Source organism: Heliangelus exortis, chromosome 9 (assembly GCF_036169615.1).
Source record: "Heliangelus exortis chromosome 9, bHelExo1.hap1, whole genome shotgun sequence".
Classification (NCBI taxonomy): Eukaryota; Metazoa; Chordata; class Aves; order Apodiformes; family Trochilidae; genus Heliangelus; species Heliangelus exortis.
The window spans coordinates 25977477-25995045 of NC_092430.1; the positions used below are offsets into that span (position 1 = coordinate 25977477).

The window sequence follows — 17569 nt, forward strand, 5'->3', positions numbered from 1 at the left end:
CCCATGGAAATCTGAGTTCCTGAACTGTGGGTATATTAGGGAAGAGTTCATCAGGGAACTCTGCAGCTCAGTCCTCCCTCTTCCCAGTGAATCCCAGCAGCACAGTTGGCACAGAGATCCCAGGGCTCCCAGCACAGGCTCACATCCAGCTCTGGATTCAAAAGGGGAACCCTGGCCCAGTTCTGTGGTTATTACAGAGAAAGACAGTAACACAAAATGAGCAATATGGTACTGACCAACTACGAGAATGCTGACAACAGAAAACCTACTCCATGGTGGAAGCTCCCTTTTTTTAATTTTCCCATGTCTGCTGCTTATAATGCTCAGCTCATTTAATGCTGTGCACAAACACAACCTGGCAGCACACACAGCTGAGTGCTAAGAGCCAGCTTGTAAGAGTGGGTGTAACCACAAAATGGGCTGAGTTGCTCCTTAAATAAGGGGTGTGCCAAAGGTTTCAGAGGAGTCTTAATCATCTGTTTTTCAGCGGCTGCTTCTTAGGTAGGTAAAAGGGAGGCAGAGTTACCAAACTCCGTGGCAGAGAAATGCAAAGTGACTGCAAGGATAGGACATCTGGTTGATACACTTCCAGAAAAAAAAAAAAAAAAAAAAAAAAGACCCCTAAATTTTAACATTTGGGGGGTTGCACATTTTTAAAGCTCAGTAAAATAACAGAGGCAATATTTTATATTTTACACCTGACCAAAAAAGATACATTTCAGGAACTGACTCCTACAGGAATGAGGAAGCCATCCATCTAGACCACAGCTACAGAGTGCCAGCAGCATGCCAGCCACCCAGTGGGGGATCTCCAGCTTTCTGTAGTGCATCAGGGAATTTGTGCAACACAGTACAGTCTACCAGCAAATTCAATACAGCAGTCACCATTCTCCCAAATATGATTTTTCTCCCAGCTTAGCTTGCAGAGGCTGGTACCTGCACTCAGGGAAACCTTTGCTTCTCCAGGATTCAGCACCTGTGTAAGACAGAGCAAAGGGAGGCAACGTTCCCACCTGAGGTGTGTGTACTCCAGCCCATCACCAGCATGAGGCAGCAGCAGGGCTTCTCTTTCCCACATCCAAATGTCCATTTGCCTGGTTTGTCTGTGTTCCTGACACCAGACAAATCAACTTTATTCCAGGTTTCTGTGGTTCAGGATTTACACAAACACTCTTGACACTCTAAACTTTGTTACAGGTTGCTTGGTTCTAAAAAGGGGAACTATGGGGCACTATGCAGTTGGGTATTGTAGGAAATCAATCTTGCTTAGGCACACGAAAGCTTACATATATTTCTTTGTATTTTTTCTATTTGACTTGCATTTCAGAAGGAGGACCTATATTACACCTTTGCTTCAGCCACACACCACCCAGCCTTCCAGCCTGTGGATGGGACTGCCCGTCCTCAGAGGGACAGCGAGTTAATTCCCAAGTGCCTGAAGACAAATTCCACCCTATACACATGTCCCGACTCTGGCACAGCCACACACATCCCTCCATCAAGGCTCCTACAACTCTGAGTATTGAGAAAACTCCCAAACATACAGCTGCACTTCAATTAATTAGAAATGCAAAACTACAATTTGCATCAGGAACAAGAGCTGGGGAGCCCAGTTGAGCAGCCAAGGCATTACCCTTAGGATGACACAGACAGGCAGAGAGCCCACATGTGAAAACAAAAGGCCCTGGAACAGAGCAGTGTCTGCAGCCAGGCTCAGCCAGCCAACACCTGTGACTTCAGGTTACCCATCAACACAACGTGAGGAACTCGAGGACAGAGGGGGGAAAAAAAAGAAATGAGCTTTTCAGAAGTCAGCTCTTCAATAGCTCCTTTCCTCCCTTTTTCCCTTTTAGTCTCTCTATCAGAACAGTGATCAACAGAAACCACCTCAGGAAAGGGGAAGGGTGAACCCTTCCCAGACACCTCCACTGACAGCAGCAGCTCCATCTCACACATCTGAAGGTGGGAATCCTCCACAAGCTGCAAGCACTGAGCCTGCTACCATTTTCTGTGTTTAAAAAAAAAAAAAAAAAAAATTAAAAAAGCCATTTTTGTCTATTACCCTGGTGTCTCATCTGCCTTAAAAATAACCCTGCCGTTTGTATTGCTAAATACAACAGCAAAGGAGTTTTAGAATGAACCAACACACTAATTGTTGTAATAACGTTGTTGAGGCTCTTTTGAAATCTGCGAATTGGTCTCTAATCACCAGAACACAAGAAGGGACATCCAGCCTTTAAATAATGTGAACAATAGTAAAGTTACAGGTTAGCTTTCAGCCCTTTACATCAGAGCTTCACATTACTTTCGCGCTGTTTTTATGACAAGCTCCACAGCATTTCCTTTTCATGTGCCAGCCAGTCCTGACTTGCTCCAGCCTGAGAACAGCCCAGCAACACGTCTGCATCACACGCCTGCTGGGGGATGTTCTGACTCTGCTTTCCAACCCATTTGGCTTCACCAATACACCAGAACACAGAGATTTAAAAGTTAACCTCCCATTGCATCACATTACAAACAAACAAAACCAAACAAACAGAACAATAACATTCCCAGGGAGACTTTATTAATCTATTTATTATGTGACCGCTGCTAATATGCAAACTTCAGTGTGTGTATGCCCTTCAAAGAGTAACAACTATTAAAAGCCTGGGTCTACTGTAAGAAACCAAACTATATTTTTTTAACACTTCAGTTTTCACTTCTAATTTCTTTCTCTTCAAGGTACTAGGACCACCCAGGTACTGTCACAGGTCTGGAGCCCCAGCTACTGAAAGGGCAAGACAAACAGCCTTGGATGCTCCCCTGAGGAGGAACAAGCTCTCCACTCACAAATCCATTTGCATGGATTGGAGAGAAACACCAAGGAGCAAAACATAAGCAGCTGCTGAACACTGGAGATCAGGGTATGGGAGAAGGAGAAATGCTGGCTGGCACACACGTAGCCATGTGCAAGGTCTGAGAGAGGGAGAGGCTTTGCCAAGTCTCCTCTCCCTGTGTGAATGAGAAGCCTCCTCTATCCTCAGGTGATGGCTCCAGCACATGCACAGGGACCATCACTTCATGTCACCACATCCAGCTCCTGAGATCAGTCTTGCAGCCTGCAGTAACACAGCTACAACCATGGCAGAAGTGTAACACGTGTTCCTGCTGCCCCCATTTGCATTATCTGCTTTGCCTTGCAAAAGCTGCTCTTCAAAGATGAGCCCTGTCAGAAGTCTCCTACCATCAGGGATGGCACCTGATCCAAGGGAGAGCTCCTGAGGCAAGTGGGAATCACAGTTTGCCCACCAGCACAAATGTGGAAATTAGCACAGGGCCCCCTCGACCCAGGTCCAGGGCAGCTGCTCACCAGGTAGGACCTGCTCCTGCTCCTGCTCCTTCTCCTGCTCCTTGCAGGGCTCCCCAGGATGCCAAGGGCACCTGTGCAGAGGCTGCCCAGTCCCAGAGGGGATGAGGACCCTGTCCCAAAGAGGGGCTGGGGATGCTGTCCCTCAGATCTTTGAGGAAAAAAGAACAGCAAGTATGGAGAGGTCCAGGCAGAACAGGCAGTGCAGTCCAAGAAAAGCGACCTGGCAGCCATGGCTCTCATAGCATTAGGATTATTTTCTTGTTTCTCATGAAGATTTAATGCTATATATCCACTCTTCTTTTAAGAGGCAGCAGAAATGGGAAATCAACCACTTTATCCTCTACCGGCATGAAACAAAATTTTGTCCTAATATTACCACTGCCATGATTATTTTAGTGCTCTTAATGCACTAAATTATCTTACTTTAAATGTGTGTACACCCAGTATCACTGACAGCAGGACTGTAAGAGTCAGCAGGCTCACCGTCAGACTGCTAAAAACCACCAGGAAAAAGTACTTGTAAAGAGACAGTCTAGTCACTTTAGCTGAAATATTTAGTTACAGGCTTAACGTTTTGCTTTCATCCTACGTGCTGTTTAAGAGAGGACCTGTTGAAAGCACAACATGAAAGATGTCTAAATATAGTCAAAATAATAATTGACATGGTAATCTTGATTAGCAAATATTTGCATCTATCCAGCACGAGATTTTTCTTCTGTATCACATTAAATTGTCATTCCCCCTGCAGACAAAGCTGTAGGAACCAAGAGGCAGGGTTGCACAGGTTGCTGTGTTGGCAAGGTCCCTCCTGCTGCCTTTCAGAGGCAGGAACCCCCCTCCCAGGTGAATCACTGTCTGCGTCCCGGGCTGCTGGGGAGCCAGGAAGTGAGCGGGAGCGCTCGCCTACCCTGGCATGTGAGTCATTCCCAGGAATGAGCAAGCCAGTCGCTCCTGTTGCTCCTGGCCGGGGGAATTTTGACTCTCTGATCAGGTATCGCCAAAAAAAAGCCATCAGAAGCAAAAGAGCTTGCTGCCAGAAATGGTTTGTTTAGCCACCTTACCGCGAGAAATGCTCCCATGCCTCCTGTAGCTCCGAGATGCCGTGTGGAGGAGTCTGAGGCACCTTGGAGATGCAGCTCAGAGGGAAGGGGAAGGTGACAATGGTGACAGGTAAGTGATCTCCGAGCACCTGAAATGTGTTTGATACGTTGTTCTGTGAATCTTCTGGCTATTGATCACCCTCAAGGGCAAAGAAAACAGAAATTAAAACACAGCTGCTGAAAACCAGACCTGGAAACATAAACCGAGTCTTAAATAATCTAAAAGCTAAAAAACAGATTAATTAAGTGTGTGAAAAGTTCTCGAAATAGCGTGACTTTGCTAATCTTCTATTTATTCAACATTAACTCATTATCTTTTTCCTAATGGCAAAAAAATGGTTTTCTGCTAATCATTCTTTCTAAGACACAAAGTGCAGGAGGGTTCATAGTTTCAATAACTTTCTTCCTGAAAGGACTTAATTCGTACTAAGCAAGATTCAGGATCTATAATAACTGGTGTAAAAGTTTTGTTCCTCTCTTTCTTTTCACTTCTTTCAGCAAGGGAAAGCATACTTGAATTCTCTTAATTATATTATACAGAATAAAGGTTCTCTTCCTTCATACTTCACTCAGATCATGTTAAAACTTGTCAGGTTCACTGGAAAAACCACATAGCTCTGAACAAGCAACTTACAAGCTATACGTCTGCTTAGTCTCAAGGTTTGGGAAATACATAGGGCACTTTCAAAACCCTGTGTCACTTAAGGAGTGTTTTAGGTGGAAAAGGTTGTTCCTGGTCAGGAAGCAGTGCTGTGTTAAAGTTTTTTGTGTTAAAAAAGGGCTTGGGCTTTGTGCTCTATGGGACTGCAGACCTCTGCCTGCTCACTACGCATGCTTGCTCTGCAAACTCTGGTAGCATTTCACACTTTTTCCCATCTTTTAAAAGAAGACTCTGCAATCCTCCTTTAAAAAGGGAAACTGGGAAAGTCAGGTGTTATTCAGCTGATGCCACTGATTCACTCCAGGCCACAGATGCCAGGAAAGCCACCAGCATGGCTCTGGTGTGGAGCCTGCACCTCTCTCCTGGGGTGGGCAGCCAGCCCTGGGGCACCAGCAACCCCTCTCCTCCTCCTCTCTCTGGGGAGGGGACCTGGCAGCACCTGGGGACACTCCCCAGATGTGGGACAGGAGGGAGAGAGCAGGGGAGCAGAGGACCAAAGGGTCTGTGGGGACCTCAGAAACAGAAGGTATCTGTTGGCACTGGGGAGGGGGTGAGAAAAGCAGGAGAGGCTCATCATCATCATCAGGCAGAGGTTCCTGCTCCCTCCCTGGGTGCCCGTGCAGGGCTGCCCGTCCCAGCTCACCCCAAGGGCTCATCCCAGTCCCTCCCCAGGGCAGGGTGGAGTGGGGAGGCCAGCCCAGCACCTGCACCCCATCCTGCAGCATCGGGCAGGAGAGGGCACCAGGACACACTTGCAGCCTGTCCCACAGCCTTGGGCAGACCAGGAGCCCCTCCTCAGCCTGGGAGCCCACTCCACTCCCTGCCTATAGCTGCCATGAAACATCTGACCTAGGAGGGTGTCCCTGCAGGGGCTGGACTGGATGGCCTTTAGAGGTCCCTTCCAACCCAAATGATTCTATGATTCTATATCCTGGGACAACTGAAGGGGGAAGCTCCTTCTCCTCTTCTCAGGACAAGTCTCTCCCAACAGCAGAGTTCAGACAGCCCTCCTCTGTGAGCAGGAGAACACTAGGGAAAGCCAGTCCAGACACCTGCAGTGAGGGTGCAGCATCAGACCTGAAGCGTGCAGTATTTATAAAGTTTGGAACTAAGTGGAAATGTGCCTGACATAAACCAAGAGCTACAGATCTGCTGCACTGCTGTCAGCTTCCAAGGCTCCAGGAAACCAGGCTGCAGGAGACACTAACCCCAGCACTGCTGAGGAAGCACTAAAGGAAGCCAGAGATGTTAACTCCTATGTTTCAGTGGTCTTCCAACACCAAAATTACAGTATCTTCCTTAAAAAAAAAAAACAAAAAAACCCCAACCTATGAAACAAGCCAAAAACCTCTTTGCACCCTCAATTACCAAAAGCAGTTTTCCACATCTGACCAACACTGACCCTCACACATGATGCTACAGTCACCACTACTTCTTGTTTTCCTGGGGAAAATTCCAGTGACATCTCAAAGTGCCAACTGATGCTGAGCAGGATAAATTGGGGTCCTGTAACCTCCAGGGCAGCAGAAGCTGCTGCCACTGCACAAGGAACAACCAAGAGCTGGCAGAGCAGTTGGGTCAGAGGAAGGAAGAGCAGGAGCTGGGGCTGCCTGAAACATCCCAGGATGTGCAGTCTGTGTATTCCTGAGAGAGCACTGACCCTCCAGGATATTCAGAAAAAATTGAGGCTGCAGCAGGCTGAACTCTCACACTCTCAAAATCCCCATGTCCTTTTCCTTCCTCTCTGAAACAGCAGTGTTGCTCAAGTAGCTAATGTGGTTAATTGTGTCACAGCAATAGACACTCAAAAAAACCTCAGCTGACAGCAGCAGATGAAGATTTTTTTTTGCCTTTCTGCAACATGAATTAAACCATTTTAAGAAAACAATATAAATTGTTACAGTGTAAAGTGAAACACCTAAAATGGAGATTCGAATGACTTAAAGGTTTAAATGGCACCGTCAACATGTGTGTACCAATAATAACTAATTTTTCCCCACAAGATATTTTTTCACAATATCCCCTGCAGCATTTGAGAGACGTGACAGATGCACAAGAGCCAAAGTAGCCATGGGGGAAGGTGTTATGAGATCAATCACATCCCATCATTTTTATATTCCTTTTGTGCCCAGACAACACCCTGTTTTTAACATTTCATCATGAGCTTTTTAACTTCATGTTTTTCATTGAATGATACTGATAATCAATCAAACCTAAAGGCTAGTATTCTCAGCAAAAATCTCCAATAAATGAAGCCTGGCACCCAGGAGAGCCTTCACCTTGCAGAACCACTCAAGCGTGACATGCTGAAACTTAATTCCCAGTTTTTGCTCTTTTTCCTGCTAACGATTGCGTTTGAAAAATTTTCAGTGCAAAAGATTGTGACTTCAGGATAGTGAAGCACACTGGATAAGTAAGAAGCAGCCTGTGGAACTGAAGGGTGGTCATTTGAGTTTTCCATGATGCCATTGTGCCAAGAACAGAGCCCAGAGAAAGACAATCAGGGCAGGAAGAGAAAGGCTGGGAGAGAAGCCTGCAAAGAGGCTGAAAGAGGGAAAAGCTGAAGTTATCCTGGAGGAATGAATGTGAACCTGCTCCTTGGGAAAGCAAGGTTCTACACCAAACCTGAGTAGGAAGGGGCATCCTGCATGGCATCATGGTGTGTTCTTCCTGTGGGTTCAAAGAAAGCAGCTCTACAGGGTCACAGCACAGCATCCTCTATCACCAGGTTTTGTGCAACCAGGAACAACCATCAGCAGCACCTTCTAGAAAGAAGCCAAGGAAAAATTCCAGAGCTAATCCTTTCCTTCTGTCTAATTAGAGGCTGCCATACTGACACAGCATTAATTATCCCAACTCTGCCAACCACTGCATTAAAAAAAAAAAGGCCAAAAAAAAACCACCCAAAAAAAACCCCAACAACCAAGAAGCAATTGCAACATATTGCTCCTCTTCCACCAACAACAGCCATTTACCTGCTGCCCAACAGGATACCATTTCTGTTGGCAGTTTTCCTCTAACTCTTGCTGTAAAAGCAATTGCAGCCTGAAGGAGATGTCCTTTAGCACAGCATTTTGTACCACACTGCTTGAGAAATGGCAGTCCAAGGGGGGCCTCTTCCACAGAAAAGCCCAGCCAAGTGCTGCAAGCAGCCCCCCAAGAGCAAAGCACAAAAGACAAGACCAGGACACACCATAAACATGGGAAGCAGTAGTTTTTTGCTTTTCAGGCATGAAAAATGCACATGATGGTCATTAATGCAACAAAGGACTGGGAAGTGTTTCTTCAGCATCATTAGGAACGACAATGCATGTTCAAGAGGAAAGAGAATTCATTCATGCAAGCAAGTTTGAATAACAAACAGTCTTAGAGTAATGATTAACAACATTTACTAGATTTTTGTAACCTCTAGATGGATACTTTCATTCAAAGTAAGTCATCCTAATCCATGAATGAAGAACAGCAGAAAAAAGAAAACTTGACAGATCTCTGGCAGCATCTCAACAGACCTCTCATGTCAGAGCTGTACCTCATGGGGGAAAACAAGAGCTCATAACCAAGGTGCAAACTGGACTGAGGCAGTAAAGCATGGGGGAGACCGATGCAGAAAGCAGAAGAGAGCACATCTGGCTGGTTACTCAGGTGCAGGGTGAGTGCAGCCCAGGCACGGGCAATGTACACGGTCATTTTGGTGTGGTGTGGTGTGAAACCAGCCAGACCAAAGCCCACGTTTCAACCCCTGACTGCCTGGGGAGGCTCTGCAGGCCACAGGAATGGGGCACACATCGTTTTCCTCAGAGGCAGCTCCTGGGCAGAAGGACAGAGGGAAGGAAGTCTCTGTCGGCAGCGTGTCTGGGTGCGGAGGGCAGGGACGGGTCCTGCTGCCCACCCTGGGCTCTGCTCCAGGACCATCAGCTTCCCGTGCCTGCCACGGGGACACACGGGCAGCACGGGGCCCTGGGGACACATGGGCAGCACGGGGCCCTGGGGACACCAGAAGCTGTCCCAGCAGCTGAGGCAGATGGGAGCAGGTGGCACCACGGCTCATCCGGGCCAGGATGCTCTGCTGTCCAGAACCACGTGAGAGGAGAATGAGGCTGGAATTGAGGGGGAAGCTCAAGGAGGAACCTGAACACCAAGAAGGAGGTTTTGTACCAGATACCAAAGCAGAGGAGAAGCTTTCTGAGGTTCCTGTTTCTGGATATGACTAAGCTGACGGGCACCATAAGCCACAGCTGAGGACAGTTATAGCCTAGTTCTTATTTTTCAGCCTCTGCAATTCAGTGGGTGAAGCCTGGCAGCGTTACAGGGAACTTGCACAAGATGTCTGCACACCCCTCAACCATGCTCCAAGGAAAAGGGGGGGCAGAGGGAGGCACAATGCCCAGGGAGGGCTTTTTCCACCCTCTCCCCAGGCACCCCATGCTGAAGGAGCCCCTTTTAGGAGCCAGCTGAGGCAGCCAGGGCAGGGGGACACCTGGGGACACTGCCCACCCATCCCTGCACCCACTGCCTCCTGTCCCATCAGCAGGTGCCACCAAGAAGCAGCAGTTGGGTTCCCTCCCACCAGGTACCATGAGGAGTGCAGGAGCCCCCATAGCTTTCCCTGGGCCCCACAGAGCCACCCCAGCTCCCCCAGCCCCTCCACAGACCAGAGACACTGTCCCTGGTCTGCAGTTTGCAGAACAACCCAAGAGGCAGTGAAATGCAAAAACCAAGGTGGTGTGCAAAGCACAGGGGAGGGAGAGGCGCTGCAGGGCGATCCCAACAGGAATATCAAGTTATTCCACTGTGCATCACAGGACATTAACATATGCTCTCAGCAAAAGGGAGATGGACAGTTCTTAACAGCGGAAGGAAAAGGTGGAAGTGTCCCAGTTATGGGGATTGGGCTCTCTTTGAGTGAACAGGAAAAGCACCTGGGAAGACAAATAAATGCAAGCAGGGAAAACCAGTACATTAAGGCTCGCTCAGGGGATGCAGCAGAGGAGTGGACTGAAATCAAGATTAGGGACACAGGCTCCACTTCTCTGCAGAAACTTCACACACACATTCAGTGACTTTGCAGCATACACAGATGCTTTTTCCCCAGAGTCCTTGCAAATTAACTCAGTGATTTGGTTTTGGTGAAATGAAAATGTTGCAGCCAGACAACAGCAAATTTTACACATTGCCTCACATTTCCATTGTTTACATTCATTGTAATTTACCAAACTTTGTGGTGATTAATGCAGTCCTTCTGGCAAGAAGTCACACATCAGAAAGTTACCTGCTCAGCTAAAAAGACCATCACTTAACACTTTCCAGCCCTGTGGCCTGGAATATCTAGAGAATTTTCTACTTTTTAAAAACATGTAAGCAAGGTGAAAAAAGGAGCAATTAGATTTGAGGATACAGAATTTGTTTAAACAGTGAGGCAACTTAAAGCCTTAGTCATTAGAAAAACCATTCAGTCATTCCCTACCCATATGACACTGAAGTCTGCTGTGCAGCCTATTATTTAATTTCTCATCTAAGGTTATGTCAGACATGCATATAAACCAGTCTATCAACATTAGCAGCAAAAGATTACCTCATCTGTACCTCATATGTACTTAACTTTTATTTAATGCAGTTGACAGCCTTTAGGGGAATGATAGCAAAAAAAATTTAATTAAAAAAAAAAAAAAAAGAAAAAAACCAAAAACAACCAAGTGCAGACACTACAAAAAGCAAAAAGTACTCTGGTTTAAAAAGCTACTTGAATAAAGCAGCAGCTTCTAGTGCATCTACCAAACCATCCATGCAGAATATACCTATTTGGAAGAACACAACAGATGGTTAGGATGAAACTGGTCAGAAGAAAAGTATCTAGAGAACTGGACAAGGAGTGGAAAACCAACTCGCCTAGCACAGAAATACCATATTAAAACAAGTAAAAAAGCCACTATCAGAGTACATAGTCAGTGAACAATCATAAAATACTTTAAAATGATCTTTAAAGAGAAAGCAGTCTTCATCTCCCATCCCAAGAGAATACATGGGAAAGGGAGCATTCTCCATATGGGATAACTTTCTTCCTTCTAGAGTCTGCAATATAGTGGCTTTTATCAGAAAAAGGATTAAGCTTCTAGTGTACAGAGATACACCAGATGAGACTCAAATGAGCTTTGCCCACCCACCCTCACATGTGAAGAATGAACCACACTGCTCCAAGTGCTCTGTCTACCCCATCACCCCTCATCCTAGCAGACTGGGGTAGGAAGCTGTGGCAACACCTTTGGACTGGTGTGTCCAAGCAGGGTCATCTCTGTGCATCCCAAAACTTCACCACACGACCATCTCTGTGCAGCCAGGGCCACTGTGCCTGCACCCCTCTGAGCTGTGCACAAACCTGTTTGGTCTCCACCTCCAGCAGCACAAGGGAAAGTCTTCAGCACATAATTAGGGCAGCCAGGAGGTGTTGTCTGCAACCTCCACCCCAGGCAGGCACCAGCCAGCAAGGCAGGACACAGAGCATTGCTCTGCAGTTCAGCTGTCACTGTTCACACTTGGGAAGAGCCTGCTGCTCTCTTTTTCCAACCCATACGTTGTTGGGATGTTCTTGGAACATGTTTTACATTGAAGCCATCGTGAGTAAGATTACAGTGAGATACCCACTGAAAGTCTTGATCCGAACTGGTCTGCAGGAACAAGAGCAGGCTCACCATGTGGCTTCCAGGTGACCTGGATTTCCTTGGGCAAACAGAGCATGGTGAGACCTTCCCTGGCCAGGCAGGTGCCTGTGGCAGGGGTCCCCCATGGGCAGTGCTCTGGGCAGGAATAAGACAGCCCAGATGGGGTACAAAACACACCTCTCCAGGCAGAGCCTTCTGTGACAGTGATCCAGCCACTGCTGCTCCAAGTGACAGCAGAGCATCCCCTGCAGTCATTTTCAGCTATGAAAGAAGGGGCTAAATCCCAAGACTCAGACTAACAGCCCTGTGGACCAAAAAAACAAGACACAGAAGGAAGGTAGGTGGATTTTGATCCACACTGATCTGGGGCTTGAAAGTGCCCAGATGCTGTGTCTGGCCTGTCCCTGCTGGCAGCACAGCACAGGACACAGATGGGAACACCAACAGCATCTGAGAGAGGCCAGAGGACCCTGGGCAGAGATCCCGACAGCAAGGGAGCTCCTCACCACTGGCAGAAACATCCACCCGTTTTCTGGTGGAAAACAAGAGACAGAAGCTCTGGAGAGTGCAGGGGCTGGCTGCACATGAAAAGGCATCCACAGAGCCTGCACTCGGAGTGAGAACATCCACCTGAAAGGATGGATGTAGAGGTGGAAAAAGGAAGGAGCTTTTTTGGCAGTATTTAGAGAGAATCTCTCCATGACCTGGAGTAACTGACAGCACCTGAGGAGCCCGGATAGCACAGGTCTGATCCCCAGCTCCATCAAACCCTGCAGCATTTCCCAGGGTTCAGCATGGGAATAGGGGAACCAGCATTCCCTCTGCCTCCAACCTGTGCTGCACTGACTTCTCTGGGCTGAGGATCTGGGAGAGCAGGGAGCTTTCCAGGGACCAGGAATTACACAGACTTAAAAGGAGCTCTGAAAAGCAGGGAAACAAGCATCTTATTTCCATAACTAGATGGATATGCATCTTTCCATAAAATCATATATTCTTTTGATCTCAGTGCCTCCTGGGCAAAAAAAGGATAGCTGCAAATTATAAACAAGAGCAAAAAAGCAACAGCTTACTGATTCTCAGACCAACAGAAAACAAAATGTCTAAAACACCCCTGAAAATCTCATTATGGACCCCAGTTATTATCAGAGCAAACACGACCAGACAAGAAGCCAAATCGACAAAAGGTCAAATTAACAGAATTGCAGTTTTTCCTGACCTTTCAAACTGCAGTGATTTCCTTCACTGACATCTAGTGGCACCTCAACGCCGTTCATAACAGTGATTATCACAAGGAACAAGTTGGGATCTGCCAAATCAGTAATTCTATCATCAGTTCATTCCCACACCAGAGCCAGTCAGGGTTAATGTAAGTGCTGAAATCGGAACTGTTTTTCTTTTTTCCTCTCAAACTTGTGAACAGAAAGTGAAGCATGGAAAGAATCAATGTATTTGCATACTGCAAGAGCAAAGCAGTAATCTGGAATGCAGTCTCACAAACTGGCAGTGTTAAAATTGCTTTGAACAATGTCAAAACTTTATGATGCCATCACAGTACAAATTAGATCCTGCAGTTTTTCAGTACTCCCTGTAGGCTGGGCCTTTTGAGTGGGATTCATAGGAGATTATCTTAACTGGAGCAGCTATAGAGGAGGTCTGGTACCTTCAGACTTACAGAAATATGAGAAGGGTTTGGGCTTGCTTCATTACAGCCACTGAAACCTCAGTAGAGTAAGAAACATATACAGAGGGCTAAGTACCAGAGATGGAAATGGAAGGCAGTGGTACAAGGCAGAAAGCAGCTGCTGAGACATTCAGGCTGGAAATTAGAATACTGATGCTATTACAACAATACAGCTCCAGCACAGCTTCGTTAGTGAGCTGGAAAAAGGGAAATACTTTTAACAGTGACACAGATAGGCTTACAAAAGCTATCCTGGCAGGACTGCCTGCAGAGATGCTGCCCATGCTCAGCTGTAAGTGAAGACCTCGACAGCAGAACTGCTGAGCAGTACCCACAGACCACCAGGGACCATTCCTGGTGGAAGGGAATTCTGGAGGATGCTCATTTCCCAGAGCTCCTCTCCTTGCTAGGGAAAGGAAGGCGAGTGCTTCTGTTTTGCCCTGGGTTTAATTCTGATTTATTTTCCCCAGAACATAATGCTGGCACAGCCCATGCCACATCCCGGATCTTCAGCTGCCAGTGGGAATCCTGAAAAGCACTGCAGCTGAAAACCTACAGCAACGCAAAGGATGGGGTACAATTTGTCTTATGGAAAACTGTCAGGTAAAACAACGCTGGAAATTCAAGTGGTTGATAACTGTTTATTCTATTACTATCAGTTCCTAGCAATGTTTTAAAGAAATGAGTCCCTTCAGAATAGGCTGTCTAAACACTGCCAGGTGCTGCCCCCATGGGTGCCAATCCTGGTTTACCAACCAGCCAAATTCATAGTCTAAACAACATGAAATAAGATGTGCTATAGTTTTATGAGAGAATTTATACATCTGAAGCATTCTTATAAACAATTTACACACGAAATCTTCAAATACGCAGAGACTGTGATTTTTAAATACATTCATGCAAACTAAGTTTTAAATCAGTGTTTTAACAGGCCCGCAGAGTCTCTGCAGAGCCCTATCTCTTGATACACAGATCATGGGTTGTGTTGAGCTGCCACCAGTGTCACGGGCCTGTTCCCAGCCTGCCCACTGTCCCACCTCTCACTGACCACAGTCACTGGGGCTCTCTGCAGACTTTACAGGTTATTTATATTTCTTGAGCACTCCCAAGGTGTCCCCTGCACCTCCCAAGGCCAGCCAGGCCCAGCCAGACACAGGCACCGTCATTTGGACACGTGCAGCACCGCTTTTACCTCAGGTCTTCCCCGCTGGTTCATCTGCCATCTTTTGGAGGACAGGTCTAAAAGGGCCCCGTTTGTAAACCAGAGACATCCTTTAAAGAGGTTGTGTTCCCTTGTTCCCACAGAGGATCGTCTGAGCCCAGACAACAGCAGCTCACCCAACTCCACCGCGGGTTCACCCGGGGACGCCGCGCACGACGAGTTCACCACCATCGTCCTGCCCGTGCTTTACCTCATCATCTTCCTGGCCAGCCTCCTGCTGAACGGCCTCGCCGTCTGGATATTCTTCCACATCAGGAACAAGACGAGCTTTATCTTTTACCTGAAGAACATTGTGGTTGCAGACCTCCTCATGACACTGACCTTCCCCTTCAAGATCATCCAGGACTCGCAGCTGGGGCCCTGGCACTTCAACTCTTTCCTCTGCCGGTACACCACGGTCCTGTTCTACGCAAACATGTACACCACCATCGTGTTCCTCGGGCTCATCAGCATCGACCGCTACCTGAAAGTGGTCAAACCTTTTGGGGACTCCAGGATGTACAGCATCACCTTCACCAAGATCTTGTCTGCCTGCGTTTGGGTTGTAATGGCTTTCCTCTCCTTGCCGAACCTGATCCTCACCAATGGTTACCCAACCAGGAGGAACATAGACGACTGCCTGAAGCTGAAGTCCCCCCTGGGGGTCAAGTGGCACACGGCTGTCATCTACATCAACACCTGCACGTTCGTAGTGGTGCTGATAGTGCTGATAGGATGCTATATTGCAATATCCAGGTACATTTACAAATCAAGCAAACAATTTATCAGCTCGTCAAGCAGAAAGAGAAAGCATAATCAGAGTATAAGGGTAGTTGTAGCTGTATTCTTCACTTGCTTTCTGCCTTATCATCTGTGCAGAATACCCTTTACTTTCAGCCATCTAGATAAAATTTTAGACGACTCTGCACACAGAATCTTATATTATTGTAAGGAAATGACACTCTTCCTTTCCGCATGCAATGTCTGTCTGGATCCAATCATTTACTTTTTCATGTGTAGATCATTCTCCCGAAGGCTGTTCAGAAAATCAAACATGAGAACCAGGAGTGAGAGCATCAGATCCCTTCAGAGCGTCAGAAGGTCAGAAGTGCGCATATACCATGAATACACTGATGTCTGAAGTCACCCACAGAGACTTTTGCTAACTTGTGAGGCTGTTTGTATATCATGTAAATAAAACATATCTTTGAGTATCTGACCATGGAAGTTCATTAAGGAATGTGCAGACATCTAGAGCTTTCCTGTTTCAGCTCACAGAATCCTCAAAATCCTCAAAATCCTCATCACCTCTAAATTCAAAAGCTTATATCCACACAGGGGTCAGGTTCACTTCAGAGGGGCTTGGGGGATGGTTTTGGTTAGCTGGTTTTGGTTGGTTGGTTTCTGTAGAAGCCAACAGAAGCTAAGGATGCCTCAGCTCAGAAAGCAACCTGGAGGCTCTAGATGGAATGGACAAGCTCTGACCTTGCCTCAGAGTGGGATTCTCTTCCAAGGAGAGGAACCAGCATCCCCAGGGTCAGGTAGATGGCCACTGAGGGCTTGTGGCTGGTGAAGAGGAGGGAAGGAGGTGGGACATGCTCCAGCAGAGCCCCCTCGGGGTGCCCACGGGCAGGGTGGCCACAGGGCTCAGTTGTGGCATTGGCACTTTGCAGCATCTCAGCTTTTCCTCTCGGGTGTTTGTGGAGCTGGTAGCACTGTCCCATACACAGATCAAACCTACCAATCAGCACCTCTTTCAAAATATCAAACAAAACATTCAAACACAACCCTAGTTTAAGTCTCTTCTCAAAATATAAATAAATAAAAACCCCACAAACAAACAGAAAACAACAACAACAAAGAAACAGACTGTTAAAATGGCTTTTAATACCCACTAATCTCATTCTAACTGAAGACACAACAAAAAACTTTGCTGAAGGAGAAGGTGTTGACTAACAGCTACATAATTTAAAAGAAGGAACCAAGTCCTGGAGAGTACTCATCAGAGTTAAGATTTGATGAGGAGACCCCAGGTGGTCTCAGTGAGCTTCTGGCAGGCTGTGCACCACACAGGCAGACAACAGCCCTCCAGGTTTGTTTATAACAAGGGCAGAAGAAACCCAAACCACCTGTCACAGCTTGCACAAACATTCCTGAGCTGGGCTGGCACCAGCTCATCCTGGTGGCTCCCAGGAGGCAGGATGACCCAATCTGGTTGGGATGCTCACAGCAGGAGCAGCAGGAGCCACAGTGAGGTCCAGGTCTGCTGGAGCCTTGACACCCCCAGCCTGCTGCAGAACAGCAGTGAGGACACACTCAGACACTCAAGGCTACAAGGACACATCTGTATTTAAACCTGTAAACACAACGATGTTGATGGGAATAACTTTTTCCCTGTCCTTCACCAGGGATTAAATCAGATTTGTTTAAAGTAAAAGCTGCTCATACAAAAAATAAACACCCAGCTTTGAAAAATACATGTTGTAAGGAGCTGACACATGTTTAGAGCAATTAACTTTGATACGTACTCTATGCAATGTAGTGCAATTGAACAAACAGGAGATGGCAACAGTTCATCACCAAGTGTCTTACTCATATAAGGACTTTCCTTTTAATATACAAAAAAATGGTTTGATAAGGAAATCCTGAAAATGCAGCATTCAAACAAGACAAAATACTGCATAGTAACACCTTTAATGAAATTGCCTACAAATACATATTTTTTTATTTTAACTAAAGCATATTTTTTATTTTTAATGCTTTTAGTTTAGTTTTAGATTCTGTTTTGTGAATAATTAAAAAGGTAAACTCTAAGTATTATAACATCTGGATTAAGGCAAGTATTACAAAACTACTCACCTTGTTCATTTCTGGAAAGGAAGGCAGGAGATTTTTTTATATTTATCTGACTTCACATA

At 46.5% G+C, this 17569-nt stretch overlaps 2 protein-coding genes across 13 annotated transcripts in view; one reads left to right on the plus strand and one right to left on the minus strand.

The window, feature by feature from the left end:
- MED12L (mediator complex subunit 12L) overlaps positions 1 to 17569 on the minus strand; it is a 104625-nt gene that overhangs the window by 39688 nt on the left and 47368 nt on the right. The window lies entirely within an intron of this gene.
- Positions 4158 to 15870, plus strand: GPR87 (G protein-coupled receptor 87). Its single transcript, XM_071752932.1, has 3 exons — positions 4158 to 4522; positions 13921 to 14053; positions 14756 to 15870. Exons 2-3 carry the CDS (start codon positions 14020 to 14022, stop codon positions 15790 to 15792), a joined length of 1071 nt encoding a protein of 356 aa, XP_071609033.1. The 5' UTR covers positions 4158 to 4522; positions 13921 to 14019; the 3' UTR covers positions 15793 to 15870.

Bases quoted from the DNA above. Each gene is read 5' to 3' on its own strand.
- GPR87 (XM_071752932.1), top strand. From the start codon at position 14,020: ATGGGGTACAATTTGTCTTATGGAAAACTGTCAG. The intron at 14,054-14,755 runs GTAAAACAACGC...TTGTTCCCACAG, and splicing joins GTCTTATGGAAAACTGTCAG to AGGATCGTCTGAGCCCAGAC.